Source organism: Sciurus vulgaris (assembly GCF_902686455.1).
Source record: "Sciurus vulgaris genome assembly, chromosome: 18".
Taxonomy (NCBI): domain Eukaryota; kingdom Metazoa; phylum Chordata; class Mammalia; order Rodentia; family Sciuridae; genus Sciurus; species Sciurus vulgaris.
In genome coordinates this window covers 6,870,396-6,895,565 of record NC_136479.1, presented here as the reverse complement: position 1 = coordinate 6,895,565, position 25,170 = coordinate 6,870,396, and the positions used below count along the sequence as shown (strand labels likewise).

Sequence of the window (25,170 nt, the reverse complement as noted above, 5' to 3'; positions counted from 1 at the left end):
TGTGGCTTTGAGTGGAATAAGGCAGCCCTCTCGCCTCTAGGATTCCAGATGACGTTTACGTGACAACGAAGGGCAGGAGAGACGTGCCCCCTGAGAGGAGGAAGGGGCGCGGCTACTTGGTGGGAGAGTGGTAAGTGGTGGGGACGTGTCCCAGGTCCCCTCACAGCTCCCACATTCTTCAGGGGTGAAAGACACCACCCTCTTAAATATAAGGCACAGACACCAACAGGGACGTGTTCAGCGTGTCTGTGACCAGCACGATCACAGCTGCGGGAGTACGTGGCGTCCTCATGCTGTCCCTGCGACTGCTCTGGTGTCACGTGGCAGACGTCACAGGTTCCCAGTGGGTGAAGATGGGGCACTTACGCTGGATTCTCCGGGGGCCACTGCGACCTGTCAGCCCTTGGTGGCAGAAGCAGGAGCCCCAGGAGGTGAGGAGGGGACCCCAGGAGGTGCCGGAACGAGGTGGACCCGCCGCTCGCCGGGAGCCCAGGAGGCCGCCCTGATCTGGGCACTGGGAGACCCTAGTGCCAGCACTCAGCCGGGCTCACCAGGCCCCTGGCCCAAGGAAACCGAGACGTCCAGGGGCGTGGCTTTAGGCCCACTAAGTCGACGGCCGCAGAACACCAGAAACAACCTTTGGCAGCAGTGAGACCTCAGGCTGGGGAAGAGCTAGCAAAACAGCACACATGGGTCGTGTTGAGCACAAACACGCAGCGGCTCTCAGCCACACCGGGCAGGCGGAAGCCCTCCACTCCGTGGGCTCTCGGCCAGGTGACTGGACCTGCTGCAGGCGCTCGGCCATGTCTGCAGACGGTCTGGGTCAGGGAGACACTGAACCCCCACAACATCCCCACAACACAGAACGAGCTGGCTCCCAATGTCCTCGCTGCCCAGTTGAGAGCCCTGCTGTAGAAGGTACCCGACAACCACGTGGCTCCCGTCAGGCCCTGACCGCCGGGTCCTAGCTGGACCCCGCCCTACCCCGCCAGCGGCTCTGTCTTCTACTATTCCCCAAACACGCCCCCCGCCCCTTACACTCTTCCCCCTGTGGCCACCCGACCTGGCTTGTCCCCTGGTAGCACCCTCTCCTGTAGATCTCAGCTCCAAGTTCCCTTCCCTGGGGAGTCTCTCCTGGCCTCCCTCTTCCATCTCCAAGTAGCTCAGCTACTGGGGGCTTATTCCCAGCCCCTCCACTGGCTGTGTGATCTTGGCAAATACTTAACTTCTCTGTGCCTCTGTTTCCTCATCTGTAAAACGGGGATGACAACAGGACCTGCCTCATAGCCCTGTCAATATTACAGCTGCAAAGGGCCGAACAGAATGTCCGGTCTGTATAATGCTCTTCAAAGCTGCCAGCTGTCACTGTCGTTACTTACGCCTCCGCCACACTGTCTGCCTTTCCATGTGGCCCTCGGTGGGGCTGCACTGTGTGTGGCTAAGTGGCGCCTCCGTGGGAACAAGGCGCCGTGCTTCTGCTCCCCAAGTCATGCCAGGTGCCTCTGATGAGCTCAATAAATTTTTTTTTTTGGTACTGGTACTTTAAGTCAGGGAAGCCTAGCCCCGGAGCTCCATCCCCAGCTCTTTTTATTTCTTAAGACAGGGTCTTGCTTGGGGCCTGGCTACGTTGCTGAGGCTGGCTTTGAACTTGCAATCCTGCCATCTCAGCCTCCTGACCTCTGGGATTACAGGTGGGCGCCACCTCACCCAGCTCAGTTCATGTTTACAGGATGATGTGTGGATGAAGGGACTGTTTCTAAAGACGCCCAGTGATCCTGCGGATGGCCGTGCACACAGCAGACCTTTACTCAGAGCAACAGGGAGACATACCACGTTTTGAGGCTGTTGGATGAGCTTCACCAGGGCAGGATGGCTGTAACCTGGGGAGACAAGGGCAGTGTTAGGGATGAGCAGCCTCTGGCAGATTCCCCAGGTCCCTCCCTCCCCTGCCCCTACCTTCCTTCCAGGTCTGTGACTCTCTTCACATGCCAAAGGGTCTTTTATCCTTTGCTAACAAAGAGATTCCTGGAGCCCTGATCACTGACTCCTGACTCCAAATCTCTCAGCCTGGAACTCTCAAACGAATTCCCCAGGCCTATATTCTGATGCTCGCTCAGGTTTGAGACCCACTGGACAGACACACTTCAGAGGAAGTGAATGCAAGGTCAAGGCAAATCTCCAGACTGGGCTGGGAGAGGTTCAGCAGGACAGACAGCCCCGCCTTCTCCCCAGGGCCCACAGGCTGAGGTAGGGCTCAAGAGGTGTCTGCCGGGGACCTGAGTAAGGCTGAGGGTCATCTGTGCTGTGTGATCCAAGTGCTCGCGTGCGTGAGCTTGTTCTCAGGGCCCTGTTTCCTGTCCAGAGGGAACTGACAATATCAACAAGGCCCAGGGTACTCTGTGATCCAGTGGTTGCTCTTCTGTGAATTCTTCTTACACATGTGGATCTTAGCTGGGACCCTGTAATGTCTCAGGACTTGAAAGCAACCTAACTTCCATCAATAGCAGACCAGGGAAATAAACCATGATTCATTCATGGGATGAATGGCTTCCCATGTGCCTAGGCCGCTGCAGAAAAGGGTGAGAGTTACCAGTGCTGAGAAAAATAACCCGAGGTCTCCTGCCAAGTGCCAAGGAAAAGGCGGGGTATGGATGTGCTTGTGCACTTCACGCTAGAAGATACCAATCAAATGATTGTCTCTGGGAAAGAATTTGGGGCTGGGGCTCAGGCTTGGGAAAGACACTCCTCCAAGTAACTTTTAAAAATAAAACTATTTATTTAAATGAAAAAAAAATTGAGACAGGTTCTCATTAATTTGCTTAGGCCTCGTCGAGTTGCTGAGGCTGGCCTCAAATGTGTGATCCTCCCGCCTCAGCCTCCTGAGTTGTAAAACCACATTTTTTTGTTTTTTAAAGTTAACCTATAGGGCTTCTTCCTGTGTGGCCACGTTAGACTTGAGTAGACTGCTTTGCTCAGGGGCCTTTTTGAAGACGTCTCTGAGGTGCTGCTGTGGTGTGGCCTTCTTCCGGGAGCTGAGCTGGAATGTCTCTCATGCTGGAGAGCAAGATGGTGGCAAGGTCTCCATGCCGGACCTTATTTATTTATTTATTTTTTCCGACATGAGTTTCTGAGAATCACAGCTCTCCATTGGAGAGCTGGGTCCTCACATCCGTGTGGCTTGAAGCCTGGGGGTTGGCAACGACATCCTGAGGCCTGGGTAGGGATGATGCCCCCCAGCTGTGGTGATGCTGCTCCACCAGCCCGGAATGTTCTTCGGGGACGCCTGGCCCCGGGCAGTCAGAGAACTGGTGGGAGGGAGTCTTGGAGGAGCCCCAGGGCTGGGGCCTCCTGTCCTGCTACTGGGGCCAACCAGGTCTTGACTGGACTCTTTGGGGGCTGGGCTGGGATGTGATGGGAGGGAGGAGGATGGGGACGCAGAAAGGTCCTCGCAGCCCCGGGGCCTTGGGCACCACGCAGGCCAGGGAGGGCGAGGAGGGGCAGCCTGTGCCCCTGGAGTGAGCTCTCTACGCCCGGCGGGCAGCCTGTCTGTACCTCAGCTGCCCGGGACAGCCCCCTTTCCCTCCTCCCAGAAGCCTGAGCAGGGCCCTCTGCTGCAGCCTGTGCCGCTCTCCTCCCCTGGCCCAGCTTGCCGCTCCCGTGCTCAGCACTTGCCATGTGCTGCCTGGGGACCACACCCCAGACCAACAGGAGAAAGCCCCAGGCCACACGGCACCTCAGCAGAAGCAGAAAAGCATCTGCCAAAACCCAGTGTCGTTTTACGATGAAAACGTTCAACACCCAGAGACCCGGTACACTCAGTCACCTGCCTACGGGCCCCTCCGAGGGCCCTGGCCCGCACCCATGGAGGGCGAGAGGTGGAGGCGGCCTCTCCTCCCGCCCCAGGTTCAAGAGCGAGAGAGGACACTCCCTCCTTCCACTGCTGTTGACCTTGGGTCAGAGGGTCCAGTCAGTGGGCAGGCGGGAGAGAAAGAGAGCGTTCACAGTGGCAGGGAAGAAGTAAAGCTGCCTTTGCAGATGGCAACATCCTGTGCACGTGAATCCCGAGGAATCCGCTACAAAACCGTCAGTGCCAATGAAGCTGCTGGGCGAGCCCGGGGGAGAGGGAGCAGTGCCCCCGAGGCACCTGCCTTCCAAACGCTGGCCACGGACGACCAGGAGTGAAGTCAGGAAGGCACGGGCTGCCTGGCCTGCCGTCCGCCTCGCCCGCCCCAGCAGAGGGGCGCCTCGAGCAGCACGTGCCCTGTTTGCTGACTGAACGAACGAAAGCACCTAAGTACAGCTTGATCTGGTTCAATGATGCGACAGACAGTCTCGGAAATTTCCGACTTTACGTATGAACTTTTCTGGAACATAAAAAAAGAAAGGAAACGTGCTAACTAGTGATATTATAATTCCCCTTTATTAGGTGCTGATTGTGTGCCAGGCCTCGTGCTAAGTGCTTTGTGTGGATGATCCTACCGAATCACAGAGGCAGCCCCAACCTGTGAGCAAACATCGCCAACCTAAAGATGCAGATGGGAAGGAAGAGGCCTGGAGAGGCAAGGAGCATGCTTGGCTCTATTGTCTCAGAAGCAGGTTGTGGACCCAGACAGTCTAGCTGTGCAGCACGATCTCCTCCCCCCTCCCTTCGTGACCACCATCTCCATCTGCCCTCCTTTCATGACAGCTTCTGTTAATTGAGCATCTACTATGTGCAGGGGCTTTCTCTTCATTATTGCTAATCCTGGCAATAAGCCAGGCGGGAAGACCAGATCTGTAGGAGGAGGGAGGCACTGAGGTCTGCAGACCAGATCACGAGATCTGCAAGTGTTCAGCGCCACACACTTTAACTGAATGCATGGATTACGCAGTGGTCCAGGGACAAGGCCAGAGCTCACGACTACCTGCCTGTGAGAAAAGAGGCACTAGTGACTTTTGGAGCAGGAAGTAGACTTTGAAGAAAACACGCATGTTTTATTCCACATCCTGCTCCGGTCTGAAAGTCTGTGTGCAGATACTCCCGAATTCCTATGTTGAAATCGTAACCCAGGGTGGTGTCAGCAGGAGGTGGGGCCTCTGGGAGGTGACAGGGTGGGGGGAGGAGCCTCACGAGAGGAGCCATGTCTTATAAAGGAGGCTCGAGGGACCTCATTTACCATCTTCCAGCAAGTGGGCCCAGTGGGAGGCACCGTCCAGGCATTGGAAAGTGACCCTCCTTATGCACCTAGCCTGCAGTCCCTCCATTCCAACTTCCACCTTCCAAAGCCTCAGAGATAAACTTCTGTGGTGTATAAGCCACCCGATCTATGGCATTTTGTCACAGCAGTCCCAATGGACCATAACACATACCTTGTACCTATTTTCTTGAAAGCAATTCACTTATTAGCTGAAATACATTTGCTTTGAAAGGAGACTCTCCATCCTTGTGGCTAGAGGCTGAACGCAGTGGGAATAGTCTAACTGTCGCCTGCCCTGGGCCCTGAGTCTAGGGCCTCTTCTCCTCCCTAATAAGAGATGGGCAGGTACTAAAGACCCAGCGTCACCCAGAGGAGGCCTTCTCCTTGATTGAATGTAAAAGGGCCAAAGAGACTTGAAGAGCCTTGTGCTTTCCCTCTGCCTGCTGCAGAGAACGGGCCAGGGAGTGAATTGGGGACAAGGGGACAGTTAACATCCTCCAGCCCCCTCCGTCCCCACACTGAGGCGAGGCTCGCTGGGCCCAAGGCTGGACAGTGCTCAGCACTCAAGGACGAAATGCTCTCTGGGTTTTTCCAAATGTTTTGGCCAGAGTTCTTTCAGCTCTGACTCCTCGTCTTGCTGTGGGCGTGTTGATGACTTTCTGCCTCAGCAGATAAGCTCGTTCCAGGTAAATCTCATTAAGCCACAGAAGCTGCTTGTCTTATTGACTCCTGGAGGAGCAAGATGAGAAAGCAGAGCTGGTCCCTCTGATTAGGGATGTCCCATCCTGGGTTTTCCAGCCCTAGGGTGCCTGGGAGGTGGCTCGGAGCTGGCTTAGGAGGTGGAGTTGTCGGGTCCCGTCCTACCTTAGCCCTGGACTCTCTGTAGGGTACTGGACAGACCCTGCGTCCTCCTGAAACCTGTCAACGATGTAAAATGGAAGTGATGTTCGAAGACCTGTTATAGGATGCTGTCACCCTTTAATGAGACGGCTTTGAGCCTCAGCAATATGCCAGGCAGACAGTAAATTTCAATTAGTATTAGCTTGAAAAAAATCATCTCAAGCTGCAGATTCGAGAGGAAAGGTGGCTAGAGAGAAAACCTTTAGCACCTTTAGTCTTTTAACAAACACTGCAGACCTGATCCCTCTACCCCATACACACTGCTGGCCGGGGCTTCAACCTAAGGGTGTGCCGGGGGTGGGTCCCAGGGTCATGGCTGACAGATGGAGCCAGGATTCCAACCCAGGGTGAGTCCAGAGCCCGTCTCATGCACTCCAACACAAACAGGAGATGAGATTTTGTGGGTCTTTGAATCCAAGATGCTTTCAAAGGCTGAGGCATCCTGAAGGATGGATGTTCCCAAATAAGGAGTCATCTGATGTCCTAGCACATCTTTGTGGGAAATAGACGGGTTTGAGGAAACGGTCTGGGAAGGAGAAGGTGAGCACCTAGGCTGGGTCTCTGGGGAAAGGCCGAGACTGCAGACGGGCTGGGCTGAGAAGCGCAGTACCTCCCCTCCCCCTGCTGCAGACAAACCAGCAGCCTCTGCAAAGGGCAGGCTTCATCAGACACAGTCTGTGGCCACCGAACACCACCAGGACCCACCAACCCAAGGGATAGGACCCATCGAAGCTGCGAATAAGAGCCGCTGATGTGCAGATTAGCCCCACCTATCCCCACCGCTGCGTCACACTCTGTAGGGCCGGGACAGGAGTCTGGGGGTAGGGGCTGTGGGCATCTCACCGAGGTCCCCATCCCCCAGCTGCTGTGTGTTGGCTGATAATGGCTCCAGCTGCCTCCTTCCCTGGAAAACTGCCCTGGCTTCATGCAGACGCTGTCCGAGATTACCCTGTCCTCCCCTCTGGCAGCTGATGGGCGCAGGGTGCAGAAAGGCCCTCTTGCCCCAGTCTGGGACCAACTCTGGGGTGCACTTCAATTTCCCAGAGTCCCCTGGGATCAGGCTCTGGGGTCTCCACTGGCGACCCCTCATTTTTAGCTTCCCCTGCCCTACACTGTTCCCTTCCTCCCCTTTCCCCTGAGGACTCTCCCTCAACAGGTCAATGTCACCATCACCCCTGCCTCTGGCTGTTCCTCCAGGAATCCCAGACCAAGACCCCTGTCCATGGACACCGACCGGTCATACAGACATGGTCTGTTGTCCAGCTGGGACTCCTTCACAAGCTGCCGCCCCTCCAAGCTTCCTTCATTCATCTGTGAAACGGGGATATTGATCCATGCCTCGTGGAGTTCGGGGCGGGGTAGACAAGGGAAGGCGTGCCAGTAGCGCCTTCTGCACATGACTCCTTCCTTGCTTCAAGGAAAGTGTGGGCAACACGCAGGGATGTGCCTGCTGGGAGGAGCAGCTAAGCTGAGGGCTGAGGGCGAGGGAGGGAGCCAGGGCACATCTGAGGACTGATTCTCCGGCTCTTACCTATGGGGACAGAGGAGATCTGGGAATAAAGATCCAACATGCGGTTGCCGTCCACGTCCACCAGGTAGTTACCTCGGCTCTCTTCATAGTTGCAGAAAAAATGCACGGCCTCTGCATTCTTGGGGAGAGAAGAGACTGACTCAGGCTCGCTGCAGCTCCTGAGGTCTTAGACTTCACGGACAAGCCTGAATCGGTAAGTCAGCTCTGTCCTCCCCATCCTACGGACATGCAGGGGTGCTTCCGCGTGCTTACGATGCTGCATTTCTTGCTCTGGGAGTAGCTAACGTGGGTGGCTCGCCTTAATCATTTATTAAGTTGTGACTTTGGTATTTTGCGAATTTTTCTATACGTGTTTCATATATCACAATGAAAAAGGCTGAGATATAAATCTAAAGCAGATTCCAAGAAGTTAAGATATATGTAGTAAGCCCGAGAGCAGCCACTAAGAAAACCAGAAATAAATAGGAATCATTAAAGAAATAAAAAGGTTACAGAGGAAATATCCATGTGATGCATACCCCTGTTCTAAAGCAAAAACAACAAACAAAAAACAGTAAAATAGGGATGGAGGAAACAACAACGGAAATACACCAGATACATGGAGAACAAAAAGTGAAATGGGAAATGTAAATGTAATTATCTTGAATAGTCAGAGACCAGGGATTGTAGACTGAATGAAAAGAACAAACTACATGCTATATACAGGGGCATACTTTAGATTCCAGACTATAAATAGGTCTAAAGGGAAAGGGTGGAAAAGAGAGATAATGCACACAGGATCCATAAGAAAGCTAGAAGGGCTGATGTTGGAACCAGACAAAACAGACTAGAAAACAAGAACCAAAAAGTTACTAAAGAAAGACATTTTATAATGACGAAGGATGGATCCACTGAGAAGATATAACACTTATGAACATATTTGCACTAAACAACAGAGCCCCAAAACACATGAAGCGAAATGGACAGGATTGAAGGGATAAACAGTTCTGTCTTTACAGCGGTTGACTTCAATACCTAGCATCTGATAATGGCTAGGACAGCCAGGCAGAAGATGAGCAAGATAATAGGAGACTTGAATGGCACTCTGAAAACAGCTCTCGAGCAAATGTCTGTAGGACACTCCACAACCCAGCAGACGGCACCATCCTCTCAAGCATGCATGGAAACTTCTCCAGGGCAGACCCCATGGTAGCTCATCAAAGAAGGTTCCATACATTTAAAAGGGTTGAAATTGCATGAAATGTTTCCCAACCACAATGGAATGAAATTAAGAAGAAATTGAGAAAGTCGCAAAAATGTACAAATTAAGTAGGACAAAAATAACGAATGAAGAAATCACAAGGGCAATTAGAAAACAGATTAGAACGTCAGGTACATTTTTGTTCTAAGCAGCCAGCACAAAGTAAGATCTGCCCCTTGGCTAAGCGGTGGTGGAGAAGCAGCAAGCTGAATTAGCTGGCCCCACTCACCTGAATCATGTTCAGCTGCTCCATCAACTTCTGCAGGGGAGAAGGACAAGGATGTCAGGCAACACTCTCTTGCCAGAACAGCTTGGAAATCTGTCCTGTTTTCCCAGCTTTTCCCTCTCTTGCCAATAACTTGGTAATTTATTAGTCATCAATATTATTATTCTAGATTACTTAATGTAAATAGTTGGCAGGAAACCATTCCATTAGTTAAATTACAACAGGTGAGATTTAGATACCTGGAAGATAAAATAAACTAAATATTTAATAAAAAAATTTAAGCTGAAGGTATTTATCTAGGGTCCACCAAAACATGGGCTCCTTTTTTATTTAAAAAAAAAAAAAAGGTTTTCACACTTCATTAGGAATAGAAAATAAAATCAACTGAAACTATTACTTTTCCTATCAAAGAACCATTTGTAATTATAATCCAAACATTCCAAAAACTGCTTGTGCAATTCTATGTAGACACTGGGAATTAGAAACTAGTTGCTTTGATATGACAAAGACTTTAGCTCCAAAAATAATTCAACATAAAATAAACTTGAGCAATTAGTGTCATGAAAAATTTAAAATAATATTCCATGCAAAAATATAAAATAATATTACTGACAGGAATATGAAAAATTATTTCAAGTGCTTTGCTATCATGAAGTTAGAATCCATCTCCCAATAGAAATAGGAATGACGAAGTCTCTCCTTTTGTTAGCAAAATGCTCCCCAAAATAACTCTATTTACACCAGTACAGAGATTTCAGGATCTATAAAAGAGTTGTGATGACAAATAGGCATGTAGACAAAGAATAAAGACTGTGAATAAAATCTGCAAAACCTACAAAGAAAAAATAAATTTGCATCACAAAGGTTTATGCGATTACACTGGTACCTCCTTCCTTATCCTTCAAGTTCAAGTTCAAGTTCAAGTTCAAGGCATTGACCATCTAGGTTCCGTGCCTATACTATTGCCTCATTCTTCCACTGTTGGTTGGATATCCTGTCCAGCCTTTGACTTGGGCACTGACCAGCAGAGTGAGGTGGAAGTATGGATGAGACTGGGTGGAGCCCAGGCCTCGGCAGACTGAGCACAGAGAGAACAAGCCCAGTCCAGCCTGCTGGACGGTGGGACACGTGGCGCAGAGCCACATCACTGCTGTGACCAGAGGCAGACTACCCCACATCAGCCCACAGCCAGCCGTCCCCGGTGTGGAGGGGAGTCAGCAGAGCCGCCTGCCCAGCCTCCACTCAGCCCCCAAATGAGGAGCCATCTGCATGCTGTGTGCTGCCGGGCTTCTGCCAGGTCTGTGATGCAGCGTCAGTGTGGCAACAGAGGACACAGATCCTCAAGCCCTCCTTACCTCTTATGCGGAGTGGCCTAGTTTAATACCGGCTTTAGTAAAGAACTGTCAGAAGGCAGCCAACAAAGGCCACTGAGCTCCTCTGTGTTCTTGCCTCCTGGGTCTCTCTGTCCCTCCACCCGACACAAACACAAAGGTATGCGGACTCACCCGAGACCTTGGCCCCGGGACCTCAGTCTTCATCAGTGGCCCGTCATAATCAAATTCAACATCGACTTTGGCTGCGGCTTGACTGATGTATCTGGATCCTGTAGTAAACAGACATGAGATCCCTGGTGACGGCAGATGTGATGAGGATCTGCCCCTGCAGATGCCCAAGGTCCCCAACAGGACCTCAGCCTCAACCTGGCCAGGCCGCCCTACCACACTCAGTCAGGACAGAGCTGGGCACTGCAAGGGCACCCCAGATTTTATAAACGGGAAAAAAGCTAGTGTTCGTGAAACACTATGCAAACAGGCAGGCTCCTGCCCTAGAGGAGCGAGGATGAGCAGACACCAGATTCCTGTCCCTTAAGGATCCAAAGACACAAAGACCTAGGTCCAAAGTGTTCAGAGAGTATCGTCTACAAACAATCAAGGAGAAACAACCTAAATGTGCACCACTGGAGGACAGCTAAGTAAAATAAGACAGCCAACCACTGCATGCAATAGTTATGCACCTAGTGTTTCAAGGAGAAATTTTGAATATTTATGCATGTGGGAAGATGCCCCAAAGTAACAGCACATAAAAGATCAAATTATAAAAATTACCTAAATTTTGTAAATATTTAGTCATCATTTAATCCAAATATTTATAATATAAAACAGTGTTTCTCTGCTCTGTTTGGGGCTGGGTAACCCTTTGCTGTCCTATCTGGTACTATAGGATGCTCAGTGGCATCCTTGGTGGCTGCCAAGGACATACTGCATGCAGATATGTCTCTCTCCAGCTGTGTCCCCAAAACTACCCAGGAGGGAACCTGGGTGCAGTGGCTGCACCTGGAATCCCAGCAAGTCAGGAGGCTGAGGCAGGAGGGTCACTTGAGTCCAGGAGTCTGAGACCAGCCTGGACAACATAGTGAGACCCGCCAACTCTCAGAAGAAGAAAAGAAAGAAGGAAAGAAACCATTTGAGACAAGAATCAAATTTCTAACTTAAGGTGGTCCTCCTGTAACAGATGTTTTCTGCTTTAAAAAAGTTGTCAGAAGTCATCTGTTTGGAATTCATCTCACATTTTCCATGTACAAGTAAACTTACAGAGGGTGTTAAGTTCCCAGACGAGTCGCTGAGGTACTTTGGTGCAGCGTGTGGCTGAAACCACACGAGCCCAGCCAGCTCATCCCTGAGTGAAAGACAACTGTGCGGGACCCAGGTTAGTGTGTAAGGAGTGCAGTGACCCTCAGAATTCCCTGTCAGCCTCTGCTTATTGTACCTTCTTTGTATGTGCTTGCTAGTCGAAGAAAGTCTAGCTCCTCTTCTTGGGGTGGCCTTGTCACATAATTGAATCAGACCAGGGGATCGGCAGACACTTCAGATAAATCACATGGTGATCTCATTTCTCACGGACACGCGCACACACGTCATGTCTCTATCTCTTTGTCTCTACTGCACAGAAGAGGAAACTAAGGCTCAGAGAGGTTCTGAGAAAATGTCAGGGACTGGGATGGAGCTCGGGGGGACAGAGCTTGCCTGGGTTTGGTCTCCAGCACCAGAAAAGCAAAAAAAAGAAAGTGCCACGATTTCATGCATGCATGCACACACACAGATAGCTTGTCAAATACACAGGCATGATTTTTAGGAAACATTTAAATTCAGTCTTAGTTTTCTGTGATTGCTTTGGATATCGAAGTTTCTGAATTAATCCCACAGTACAATGCGGGCTTTTGATCACAAAATACAGTTAAAATACAGCACCGCGCTGATTTAAGCATGAGGAAAACAGCCTTTATTTTCTTCTGTTTGATCTTAAAAAGGAAATTCCTATTGTGCTAGAGGAGTGTTAAAGGTCGTGGGGTACACGGATGATCTTTTTACATTTTCCTCTCCTCCCCGGTGGAACTCGGGGTTACCACACGGCACTGATTCCAGCGAGAGCCCCGCAGAACAGGGAGGGTGTTTTGGTGAAGCCCGTGTATGGCCAGTGTGCCGCTGGCTTCCTTCCTAGGAAAGGGGACAGGTGAAGCATTCACAATGAGCTACTGTCCCCCACGGGGACACAGAGTCTCCTTTTATTCCTCAGACACCGTCTGGACGTCATGCTGGACTCAGGCTTCTTGGACTTGGGGTGGGAACACGGGGTGGTGGAGGCAAGGTGTACCAGGGCTGCCCAGAGAGGGTCCGGGGTGTGGGTGTGCAGCTGCAGACAGGGGCTCCGAGGCCCACGGGCAGGAGGCCGGGGAGATGTGCAGGGAGGCCGGACCAGCCAACGGGGCCCTGGGATGCCCAGGCCAGGTGCAGCAGATGTTCCGACCACGGCTCCAGCCCCCGCCATGTGCCGAGTCTTGTGCTGGCTGGGCAGAGATCCTGAAAATCAGAGCCTGCTCGTTTTTTTTTTTTTTTTTTTTTAATTTAAATGATTTTTTTTTTTTTTAGTTCATTAAATCTAAAGTAGCATGTCCACATGTAAACCATATGAAAACAATGATGAGATTTTACATTTATTTTCCTTATTGAGTCTTACTAATCTGGTATATTTTTATGCTTTCAGCCCATTTCAATCTGGGTTCAGCCTTACTAGCCACACTAGGGACAGGACTGAGCTCCAAGGAACCCTGCTACTCAAAGTGTGGTCCCTGGGCTGACATCCCCGATGAGAACTGAAGACTCTTGGCTGGGCATGGCGGCATCTGCCTGGAATCCCAGTGGCTCAGGAGGCTGAGTCAGGAGGATCACAAGTTCAAAGCCAGCCTCAGCAATTTAGCGGGGCCCTAAGCAACTCAGTGAGACCCTGTTTCTAAATAAGATATACCTATTTAAAAAAAAAAGGGCTGGGGATGTGGCTCAGTGGTTTCATGTCCTTGGGTTCCATCTCTGGTACCAATTAAAAAAAAAAAAGAAGGACTCTCAGGTCCCACTCCAGACCTAACCCATCAGATTCTGCATTTTAGTGGGTCCCCAGTGACTCATGGGCGCAGAGGGCCGAGAAGCTCCCCCACGTGCCTGCAGGAGGGAGTTGCAGGGCGGTGGCGTTTGGTATCGGGTGCCGATGCTCCTCTCCTCCTTCAGCTTTTCTACCATACTCTTCCTCAGCCCCAGCTCCTGACGCAGACCCACACCAAGCAGCACCCCTCCTTCTGCTGAAGAGCCTGCTAATTTGTTGGCAGCTGTGCAGTCAGGGAAGAGCGGGGAATGAACAGTCGGCCCTACTATGTGCTGGGCAGGCCCTATCCAGGCAAACTCCTGTCTACTGTTTTAATGAATCCACAACTCCCTTGGGATGAGGAGCGGAGAGATTACGTGACTTTCTGGATGTCACATTGCTCGTGAGTTGTAGAGTCAGGTGGGAACCCCCAAATTTGCAACTCCACTATTTCTGCCCTTCCTTCTGTTTCATGTTGGCCTTTTATTTAGGAAAATGACCAAATGCCACTATAACAAATGTTGTCTTAATAATGACAGAGAATGTCACGCCCCATAGGAGAGCAGAACACATTTTGAAGTGCCATGGAGAAACCTTTCCTTGAACCTTTTCTATCCGGCCACACAAGCAGATGTCCCGTGTGCATTGAGCACGTGGGGTGAACGTCCCAGGAATTATCCTCAATGGGTGACATGAATCATCCCATTTCATCCTCACAGCCCTGTTGAGGTAAATGTTACTGTCCTCATGTCCAAGGCTCAGAGAGGCTGACTAATTTGCCCAAGGTCACGGAGCTAGCAAGTGGTTAAGCTGGCAAGGAGCCTGTCTGCCCTCTTCCTTGGACACTGGGGATGTAATGTGTATTTTCTTTGTGTCACTGGCTGCTGACCTTTGAAGCAAAACATTTGCAAAGACAACCTACTTGTAGAGGAGAGAGATTTCAGAAGCACAGATACAAGTTTGCAGTAACACGGAACGATCCAGCAATTTCATGCATGAATAAAAACATACCAGGAAGGCAGAGGGGTGTTGTTGAGACAGGAGACGGGACGCAGGTCAGCCCTCTGGGGCAGACAGTGCAGGTGGTGGCCCTCCATGGCCACGCCAACCTGAAGAGTCGATTCTTAACTCCAAACTTTTTTGATGTCCTCTCGCTTTTATAACTGAGAGAATGTCACATTCCCAAACAGTAGAGATTCTACAGGTGAGTCTGGCCAAAGCCAAGGTCAAGTCCGGCTGGAGTTGTTTTCTCTGCTTCTCCTTCTTTCTTTTTCTTTTTCTTTTTTTTAGTATTTTTTTTTAGTTGTCAATGGACCTTTATTTTCTTTATTTATATGCGGTGCCGAGAATTGAACCCAGGGCTTCACACATGCGGGGCAAGTGCTCTGCCATTCAGCCCCAGCCCCAGCCCCAGACCCCTGCTTTTCTTTTTAAAAGCATCTTATATGCTCCTGTACATCACATGTTCATTGAGGAGAAAATACTTTCAATTTTCTGCTGAAACATAACCACTCTGAGGTCTAGTCTCCCCATCTCTGTGCCCTGTTCACCAATATAAGATCATGGTTTCTGTGTGTGTGTGTGTGTGTGTGTGTGTGTGTGTGTGTGTGTGTGGTGGGGATTGAACCCAGGGCCTTGTGCATGTGAGATAAGCACTCTGTTAACTGAGCTACATCTCCAGTCCTAGACTTTAAATTCGTAAAAAAAATTTAAGAAAAAAATTTTTAGTTGTAGTTGGACATAATACCTATATTTTATTTATTTATTTTTATGTGGTGCTGAGGATCAAACTCAGTGCCTCACACATGCTAGGCAAGCGCTTTACCACTGAGCCCCAGCCCCAGCCCTAAACTTTAAAAAAATTCTTGGCACAAAACGATGGTTTTAGGGACAGTACCCCAGCTGCCACTGGGGGCTTCATTGTGCTCCATGGTAGAGACGCCACAGAGAACTTCCAGGCACAGTGAGGCACAACAGGTCCCCTCCGGTGCTCTAAGCTGGCAGCCACCAGCTCAGGAGCTGCGCTAGGAGTCCAAGCATCGCGGGGCTGAGGGTAGCCTCTGGCCAGCAGCCCCCAGAGCCTGAACCCAGCCCCATGACTCTACGGACATAGGTCACTGCGAGCTGCTAACCCTGACGACACTGTCACGTAGACACTGGTCCCGGAACCCGGCCGGCTCCCCGAAGCCTGGCTCAGCTCTGCTGTCTCAGGGCGAGTTACTTATGTCTGTGCTCCGTTTCTTTTACCTCGGGGGCTGGAAAGCAGGTGCAAAGTGGGCAGGAACTCCAGTGGCGATTCCTGCCAGGGTCAAGCCCCAGGCCGCTCCCGCCTGCGGTGCGTGTGGTCTGCGCCTTTCCCAGGACTGTTCAGCGTTTTACAGGAAACAACTCTGTGTCGCGTGCTATGCCAGATGGAAGGCCGGAAGAGAAGAAAAATATCCCGCGGTGCGGTTTTCTCCATCTGGCACGGGCGCTCAAAAAGATCTGACTCCAGCCGAGAACGTCCTCCGGTGAAGAACTGCGACTTGGCGGTTTCCTCTCCTTCCTGGGGACTCGGTCTCCATGCCTGCACAGTGGGTGCCAGGACCCCCGCCTGGCTGCAGATCCAGCGAAGTGCCTTCACCCCAGCCGCCCCTCTGAGGAGACACTCCTGAGACAGGCGCATCTCTGTCCCGATGAGAAATAGCCCGGGAGCTGGGACTCCACCCGCCTACGCGTGGCTCCGCGGAGTCTGGACCCAGGGCCTTTCCTTGTCTCCTCTCTGGGAGGGCGCGGTGCCCTTGGGAATGACCTTGAAGGATGGTGCCACGCGTGCCTCCGGGCTGGTGCCGCACCACAGCCACATCTCCTTTTCCAAAGGGGCACCTGGGCAGCGGGCATGGCATGGGGCGCGGGGTCGGGGCCAGCAGTGTTGGCCCTCGCGCTGGGAGCTCACCGCCGCCCCTTTCCTGGGTTTGGATGATTTGAACATGATTGTGGTGAGCGTTAATACGCACCTCCCACAAACACACAGAACAAGGACCATCGCAAAGCCGACTGATGCCTCCTCGAAACTATCAAGCTCGGGGGGGAAGAAGGAAAGACAGAGACATCACAGACCAGTGAGACCAAGAGACAGGGCTGCGATGAGCACGTCTGTCCTCCCCAAGGCTCGCGCGTCAGGAACGTGGACCCGGGGATGGACCCTTCAGGAGGTGGGGCCCAGTGGGCACTTCCCCAGGCGGAATCAAGGCAGCTCTCTCAAGGGTCGTTACAAAAGGAGCAAGCCTGACCTCATCCAGCTCTCTCTGCTTCCTGGCTTGAGATGCAACTGCTTACCCTAAGGCTCTCTGCCATTGTCACCCACCATCGCCCATCTGCCATTTCCCATGGGCCTTTGCTAGAGTCTGCACCATGCCATTTGGACTTTCAGTTTCCAAAAGTGTGAGCTAAACAAACCTCTTTACTTCACAAGTAGCCCATGTCAGGTATTTCACTATAGTAACCAAAAGTTGATCGCTATGCATGACAACTAATGCAGAGTGGGAAACTAGATTGGACCCTGGGACAGAGAGAGGCATTAAAGAAACACTGGTGAACTCTGAACAGGAGTCTGGAGTTAGGTTAGTGGTCAGGTGCCAGTAAAGTCAAGCCCTTGTCCTGGAGCAGAGGCCCACGCAGAATGGACTGCGGGCCCAGTGGCCAGTGCCAAAGCAAGCCAAGTTGCTTGAGGTTGAGCGCACCTGTCCCACGGGGCAGGTGCAGACTCCTCTTCACACATCCCTCAGGCCCCAAGTGCTAAGCATCCATGATCCACCGACTCCCACCTCCCGCTTCCCTCAGGAGCGGCAGGACCAAGGCGGGGCAGACCCAAGTGGAGATTAGCAGAAACTCTAATCATAACGATGCTTTCCAAGGCCTGCCCAGCAGAAATTCTAACCAAAACTTTGGTACTTTTCCAAAACTTGATTTTCATATATTTGGACCAATCATGTTGCTCCAAGAGCTATCTAAACCCCTTGACTAGCACACCCCAACACGGGGTCCCCTCTCGCCCCGCAAGACTTCTGTCTCTTTCTTCCCACTGAGTCAATCCTACTCTTCCGCACTCACTCTTCCTCATCTGGGGATTTCATTCTTGGAACCTGGGAGACGAGAGCTGGAGAGAGGAGATCGGCGGTGAGGTGCTGGGTCTGCAGCACTGGAGGGCACAGCCCCGTGAAGAGCTGCAACATGCCACTGTCCCGCTCTGCTGGCTGTGGCCTTCAGAGCTGGTGCCAGAGGGCGTCCCCTGCTGTGATGAGCTGCTGACGCTAAGCCTGACTTTCTGGGCTGCAGAGGCTGCGATTTGTGCAGGCCCCGCCCACCAGCAGAAGCAGAGGATTGGGTTTCAAGTCAAACCCCAGCTTCGTCCTGTGATGGAAGAGGTTCACGCTGGGGGGACTTGGGGAGGGCCACGTGGGATCTCTCTGTACTGACTTTGCCACTCCACTGAAAGCCAGAATTATTCTAAACTGTTTAAAAAATAAAGTCTGCCAGCTCTCCTTCCTGGCTGCCAGGAGCTGAGCTCTTCCCTCCACCACGCCCTCCCGCCATGAAGTTCTGCCTCACCTCAGGCCCAGGCAATGGATTTGGATGACCATGAACTAAACCGGAACTCCACCCAAGATGCCTCCAGGAGAGAAGATCAAGGAGGAGGGGTGGCCAGGGCTCCTGAGGTCATGAGGAAGCAGAAGGCCACGGGGCGGTGGATCCTGCTCCAGAAAAGGCCTGAGAGCTTTGGCACTGGACACTCAGCGCAAACAGGACCTCGCTGGCTCTGTCTAACGCCCACCGTGACCGGCTGAAGCAGAAAGGGCTCTCCTCAGTCCGCAGCTCTGAGCGCCTCCTGCAGTTCACCGGCTCGCCGGGCCCTGGGCTGCCAAGGTGCCCGCAGTGCAGACCAGAGACAAGGCAAAAGGAGAAGCGGGGACTGTCGCCCCGCTGAGGAAACAGCTACTGGCAAAGGGGACGAACCCACTAAATATTCCACCCGTCCTGGGAGCGGGCGTCGATCTTACCACCACCACATTGGAGAAGAACAGGAAGCTCGGCCCGTGGTGAGTGGGGGGATGTGGACGCTGCCCAGCTGTTTGTCTTCCTGCCTGCCCTGTGCTGTAAGCTGGGAGTTCCCTCACTGCATAGAGAGGGAGGCCAGATTGCGAGGCTGAGCCCATAGGAAGATGCGTCCCATCGTTGCCACCACACGGCTTAACTTGGAAGACAAAGGAGCTCTGGCGGAGTTGGTAGAAGATACCAAGACCGATTATAATAATATGGTAAGACCTGTGGTCTCTGGGGAGGCACCGTCCTGGGTCCAGAATCTGTGGCTCATGGTGCCAGGCTGGAAAAGGCAGAGGCTAGAGGACTCGCTACTCAACTGGGTTAAGCATACGCTGCTGAGTTTTGTGTACCTAAAAATAATAAAGACTGTCATTCAAACAAAACCAGCCAAACAAACAAAAAATAAACACTCCTGAGAGAGCAGTGGATACTGCTCCTTATTTTCCCCAGGATATAAACACCAGTGTTCGTGCACGAGGACCTGGCAGCACTCGCCCTCAGAAGGCAGGACCCACAGGAGGGGACGTGGCGAGAAGCGCTGTGGACAGGAAGGAGGCCCACTGGTCTTTCTACACAACCTCAGGGCTTCCTGGAGCCAGGGCGGTTCACACCTCTGCAGGAGGCCAGTCTTGGGCATCCTGGGGAAGCTCCTGCTAGGGCCACAGGAGGCAGGAGGAAGAGGCTAAGTCGTCAGCGCTTGGAGTCGGGACCCTCGCCATCAAGTGTTGAAAGACCCTGGTTCTGTGAGCTTCATTTCCCCACGTAAAACGGTATCTGCTCCTGGGATGCCTGGGAGTGAGGTGTCCCCGAGGCCAGGCAAGCAGGGCACTCAGGGATGGGCCCACGGCTGAGGGCCAGGGCAGGAGGCAGGGAAGAACTGCAGCGTGAGAGGGACTGTGGAGGAGGCCGCGTTGGTGGTCAGCAGGATGAGAGGGGAGGAAGAGAGGGCAGTGGGCGCGTATTCCCAGGATGGTGTCTACAGGGGCTCCTGAAGCACACTTGGCTTTTAGGTCAATTACAGGTTACAATGGAGTCACATCCCAGTTAACCCATTCCAAGTGGAAAGTATTGTGGATTGAAAATGAATTCAATACACCTAATTCACCTGCGAAGGTTTGCAAGAGTCCCCCCCAAAATTGCACCTGTTAAAAGCACGGACCTCAGATTGTGCTACTGGGTAGTGGTAGAGCCCGCAGGGGAGGACCTTAGGTCACTGGGGAAGCATGTCCTCAAAAGGGAATGTGGGACTCCACCTGTCTTCTCTCTCTCTCTGTGTGTCCTGTTTTGAGAAGTGACCACTTGGTTTGACACAGACTCTTGCTCTTGTCATCTACTGCCCTTGTAGAGGTCAAACCAAGGTCCACCACATCTTGGCCTTTGAACCTCCAAAGCTGTGAGCTAACTGAACCTCTTCACTTCATACATTGCCTGTCTCAGGTGATTCATTGTAGGAATGCAAAGCCGACTATTACACTATTAGTCATCATCGCCTAGCCCAGCCAGCCTCAAACGTGCTCAGAACACTTACATCAGCCCAGGTGTGCCAAGTCATGCAACATGAAGCCTGTTTTATAATCAAGGGTCAACTCTCCTATGATTCTCGGAAACCTGTTTTGAGGGTGAGCAAGGGGACGGCTGTCTGATCGCTCACTGATGATGTGCGTGGCAGAGAGCACATGGGACCTGGAGAATGCTGCACTGCACTAAAATCAAGGGCTGCCTGATGGGATGCTACAGTGACGGCCATCGATTGCTGCTGGCAGCTGCCGCCTGGCTTCACCAGAGCGGATCCAACTGCAAGGAACTCATCAGGGAAGAGCTTGCAATTCAAAATCCGAGGTAGAGTTTCTACAGAATGTATCGCCCTTGTATCATCGTAGAGCAAAAGAATCCCAAGTCGTTAACCCCTGCAGGCGGGGCTGCCCGTCCACGCTTTGTGGCTCTCAGCAACTCCGGTGGAGTTTCCCTATTTTTTATGAACTGGGGGTTGAACCCAGGGCTTTGCGCGTGCCAGGCAAGCCCTTGCCACTGAGCTACATCCCAGTGTGTTTTCCTTGCAGGGGGACCTGGGCCCTCTGGCTGCGGAGACCCCACCTCTGAGTGGGCAGAGCGCCTCCAGGCTGCATTGGCTTCCTCTTCTCTGCAGAACTGTCCCCCTGGGGATGGGAGCAGATGACAGAGATGGGAGATGGGGAGGGGGTGGCAAGGGTGACAGTTTCACGGGGGGAGGCAGGCCCTGAAGCAGGGGCTAGCTGGTCTCTCCACCCCAGCCCTAGTCTGCATGTGACTCCGTTAGGGCCAGGTCCGGCCAACCTCCCCACCACCCCCAGGCTTACCTGGCACTAGCAAGCAGAGCTTGTGCTGGGAGCTGCAGACCAGCCGCCGGGCGCACAACATGAAGGCCATGACCCCTCCTTCCAGAACAGGCACCTTTACTCGCTGCTGCCCTGCAAGAGACCACGAACGCAGATTGAGGCCCACGAAGACCACACGCTGCTGGCCACCATTTCCCCTGGTGGAAAAGGTTCAGACCTCCAATCCTTTGCTGTTAAAATATTCACCTTAATCAAAGCGAGTGTGGTGCCGCACATATCCTTGAATTCACACGCTTTCTCATCTGACCTGGACTATACTCCACACCCGTACTTACCGGATGACTATGCCCGTTTTCTGATGCAAAAGGAGAGAAAGTGGACAGAGTTGGCTTGAGACCCTTGTGAATGAGGACAGGCCTGTGCTCTACAAGATGAAGACTCAGCCAACATCCAGGCCATCACAGGTGTGGGGAGCAGGGAGTCCCCTCTGCCCTGCTCCCACCTGGAATATTGGGAAACCAGTGAGTGTCTGGTGGCCCATTCTGGAGGGTACACAGCCTCGGCACAACCAACTGTCCCAGTCTGCTTGGAACTGAGAGGTTCAGGATGTGAAAACTTTCATTTGGATACCAGGACCGTCCTTGGGTAAATTGGGATGGCCCCCCATCCCAGGTATCTCAAGGTCAAGGTCAGCATGACCTTGGATGCAGCACCCACTGCTGCACCTGCCGCAAACCCAAGCCCCCGTCCTCCAGGGTGGGGAGAGCCAGCGGTGGGAGTCTTGTGGACATCCCTGCACAGGGACCGAAGCACCCCAAAGAGCTTTCCTAACAGAGTTAGGAACCCTTCGTGTCCCATGTTGCTCTCTCACTTGCACCACCTGAGTGGGGGTCTGTCGCTTGCAAACAGAGCTCTGGCTACTCCCAAGGTCACAGCGTCTGACCAATCCGATCTCGGCAGCACATGCAGGGTGAGTGATGGTGTCCCTTCCACTGCCCGCCAGGGAGGCCAGCAGGGAGGCTGAAGGTGACCCTGGGCCCATGGATCCTCAGCAACTGCGTCTCCTCTGCAGGCGGAGGATCGCCAGGGAAGCAGCTGCGCTATGCCCTGGAGACGCCGCCTCCTTCCTCCTGGGTGCACGTAGCTGCAGCACCAGGCAAAGAGGCACCTCCAGGGCAGGAGGGGACGCTTGGAGGGCTTATGGCCGTGGGCCTCAGTCATGGGGTTGCTTGGGCTGTCAGACCCCAAAGACCTTGATTTCACTCCTCCTACTGTGTCATTTCCGTTAATCTAGCTGCGGCAGATACAGGGCTGTAGGCACAACAATGACGTCCATCAGGGAATACATTTTCTTTCTTTTCACCAGAGAAAATTTTGGCAGGGAAAGGGTAGTCTAGGAAAGTGTGGCCATAAATCAACCGAGAAATCACACTCCTTTCTTGACAATTCAGTGGATTCTTCAAAATCTCTTCTGGCAGATCCAGCTCAGCTGAGCAGGGTGGCTGATTTAGCCAGCGTACACGGAAGTGCGCCTGCTGCTCTCACCTCCACCCCTTGGTCTCGAATACCGGCACGGAGGCTCCATTTCTATCAAGTACGTCTTTGAAAATGTGAGAATCTTGGAGAACCTGAGCACGAACATTTGACTAGTCTGCACAAGTGAGAGCCGCATCCACACACTTTCAACGGCAGAATGTCATACTGGAGAACATATCTTGGTGACATGACATTTCGGTTGAAACTGACCTCATAACAAAACGTGATCTCCATCAGACATTAATTCTTAACCCAATAGATTTCAAATAACAGGAAAGGCTGCTGTTGTCCATTCACTCTCTTGCTAATTCACTCGACAGTTAATTAGGCACCTGTTATGGGCTAGGCACTGTACCATTTAGGTGCAGGACAAAGGGAGATGGATGAAACGCTGCCTTCTTTCTGAAGCTCATGATTTAGTGGCAGAGGACTCTACTGGGTGAGAAAATGGGAGATTTTAAAATACTAGGTTGCTTTATGCATCCTGTCACTAAATTCTTAAAATAACCTGGTAAGACACGAACATAAAAATCTTCCAGCTCACTGTCAACAATGAATTCCGCATGAGCCGGAAAGGAATCCCCACTCCTGGGCTGGGTGAACAGGGTGCTAAGGGAAAGTGGAGAGGTTCCCTCTGGGCAGGGTTAGGACGCCAGGGAGATGTCTCTGAGCTGTACCACGGACATTCAGGGGTGGTAGAAGCCAGGGAAGAGACGGGAGGGGAAGATGAGTGATGCGCAGAGGTGTAAGGGTTCAGGTGCAGAGAGGTGGCTGGGACGTGCAATCTCGGGTTGGGGGGCAGTGGGAAGCTGGGGCAGCTGACCTCCAGGAATAGCGTCGATCCCACCGCTCTCATGGGCCCCAGGAGGCCCTCTCCAGGGGAGGACAGCGTCCGATGCTCTTGTCTTATCCAGAAGGGTCTGTGCTTAGCCAGGCTGCCCAGGTGGGGAGGGGATGCGCGCTCAGCAAGTGCACACTCACGAGGTGGGCTTCTGGAGGGCGTGGACTGGGGTGGGAGCTGGTGGGAAGGAAGAGAACTCAATGACCAGCTCCTCAATGCTCTGTCCAAGAGCGAACCACAGAACTGTGACCCAGCAATTGCACTCTTAGCTATGTCCCCCAAATAATCAGAAAGAGGGACTCAAACACGAACACACACACCCAGGGTGGCAGTGTTCCCAACAGTGGGCACAGCCGGACGTCCACTGATGGACGAAGGGATAAACAAGGTGTGGCTCAGACATCGACCGGCATCGTTCAGTCGCAGGAAGGAGCCGGTGCTGATGCACGCCATACTGAGGACCAGCCAGGCGAGTCACACCACTGGAAGAATCCAGACGCAAAGCGGCGCGTGTGGCGTGACGCCGTGTGCAGGCAACTTCCAGAACAGCTGACAGGCTGTCAGGGGATGAGGGGGGCTGCCGTCTGGAGTGATGAACGTCCTGGAACGTGACAGCCGTGATGGCTGTGTGACATTGCAAACATTCCAGAGGCACCGGATCATCCATTTAAAGTGGTGAAGGGTTCATTTTGTTTTGCTTATCTCAATAAGAAATGAAAAGACAAAGATGGCTGGAGTTGGCTGAGGAGAGCCGACGTGAGTGGGGCCTGTGGGGAGGGACATCCTCTGGTCACACTGGTCCCAGCCTAGTGTGTCTCAGAGACCAAAGGCACAGACCTCTTCGGGTCTGTCCCCTCACGTGCAGAATGTGTGTGTTGGGCCACACCTGATTCTGAGAATCATCTGGAAGCATGCAGAGAACTCAGGACGGTGCTCCCAACCCGGCTCCTGCCCAGAGTGGCCTTAGGGTCTCCCTGTTCCCTCCACCAGGCCCTCTGCCATCCGATGGACTTTGGATCTGCACATCTGGAAAATGGGGGTGGGGGCCAGGAGGGTCCCAGGTTTAGAGGGTCACCTTCTGGACACTGGCACAACCTGAAGCCTGCGACTACCAGATGCCTGGGGAAACCCCAAATCTGAAAGGAAAGCAGGCTGGTTGCTGACTCTCCTGCTCTTCAAAACCCCAAATCTCCCTGTGTCCCCAAACCTGCTCTTTTTCGGTGGAGGGTGGGTATCAGGGATTGAACTCAGGGGCACTCAAACACCCCCAGCCCTATTTTGTATTTTATTCAGAGACAGGGTCTCACTGAGTTGCTTAGTTCCCCTTTTGCTGAGGCTGGCTTTGAACTTGAGATCCTCCTGCCTCAGCCTCCAGAGCCGCTGGGATGACAGGCGTGGGCCACCATGCCCGGCCGCCAGGCCTGTTCTTAATGCAGCACACGACTTTCTCTCTGCAACTTGTGATCACTGGAAGTTTCTCTTAAAGTCGACTTGTTTTCTAAACTTAAATGAGGTCATTTCCTGATCACTCTCTCCTCCTCCCCCTGCCCAGTTTGATCTGCTGCAACAAAGGAGATGGAGAAAGACATAACATTGACTTAAAGGGACAGCGTGGACTCCCGAGGCCTCGGCCCAGGCCTGGCCCTGTCCTTACGCAGTGCTGGGGGTCAAACCCAGGCCCTGAGCATGCGAGGCAAGCCTTCCACCAGAACTACACCCCAGGCCTGGCCCCCTCCTCTTGCCAGGAGGGGAGACCAGTGGCTATTAGGTACACAGAGAGGAGGCACGCCCTGGGGGCTTTCTCCTCTGAGTGACCAGATCTGAAAGAGAATCTTAAGTCAATCTACGCAGCAAACAGAAGAGGATGACCAGAGTCCACGGGAAGCAAGGGTGATTTTCGTTGCAGCCA

General features: G+C 52.6%; 1 protein-coding gene across 1 annotated transcript in view; it reads right to left on the bottom strand.

The window, feature by feature from the left end:
* Positions 1–25,170, bottom strand: part of ABAT (4-aminobutyrate aminotransferase) — an 87,538-nt gene that overhangs the window by 21,155 nt on the left and 41,213 nt on the right. Inside the window, exons 2-6 of the mRNA XM_079120467.1 lie at positions 20,906–21,016; positions 10,580–10,677; positions 9,078–9,107; positions 7,609–7,726; positions 1,831–1,880 (exon numbers count right to left, since the gene is read on the bottom strand). Of these exons, the coding sequence (XP_078976593.1) occupies positions 1,831–1,880; positions 7,609–7,726; positions 9,078–9,107; positions 10,580–10,677; positions 20,906–20,975 (366 nt within the window). The 5' untranslated portion in view covers positions 20,976–21,016. The remainder of the gene's footprint in view (positions 1–1,830; positions 1,881–7,608; positions 7,727–9,077; positions 9,108–10,579; positions 10,678–20,905; positions 21,017–25,170) is intronic.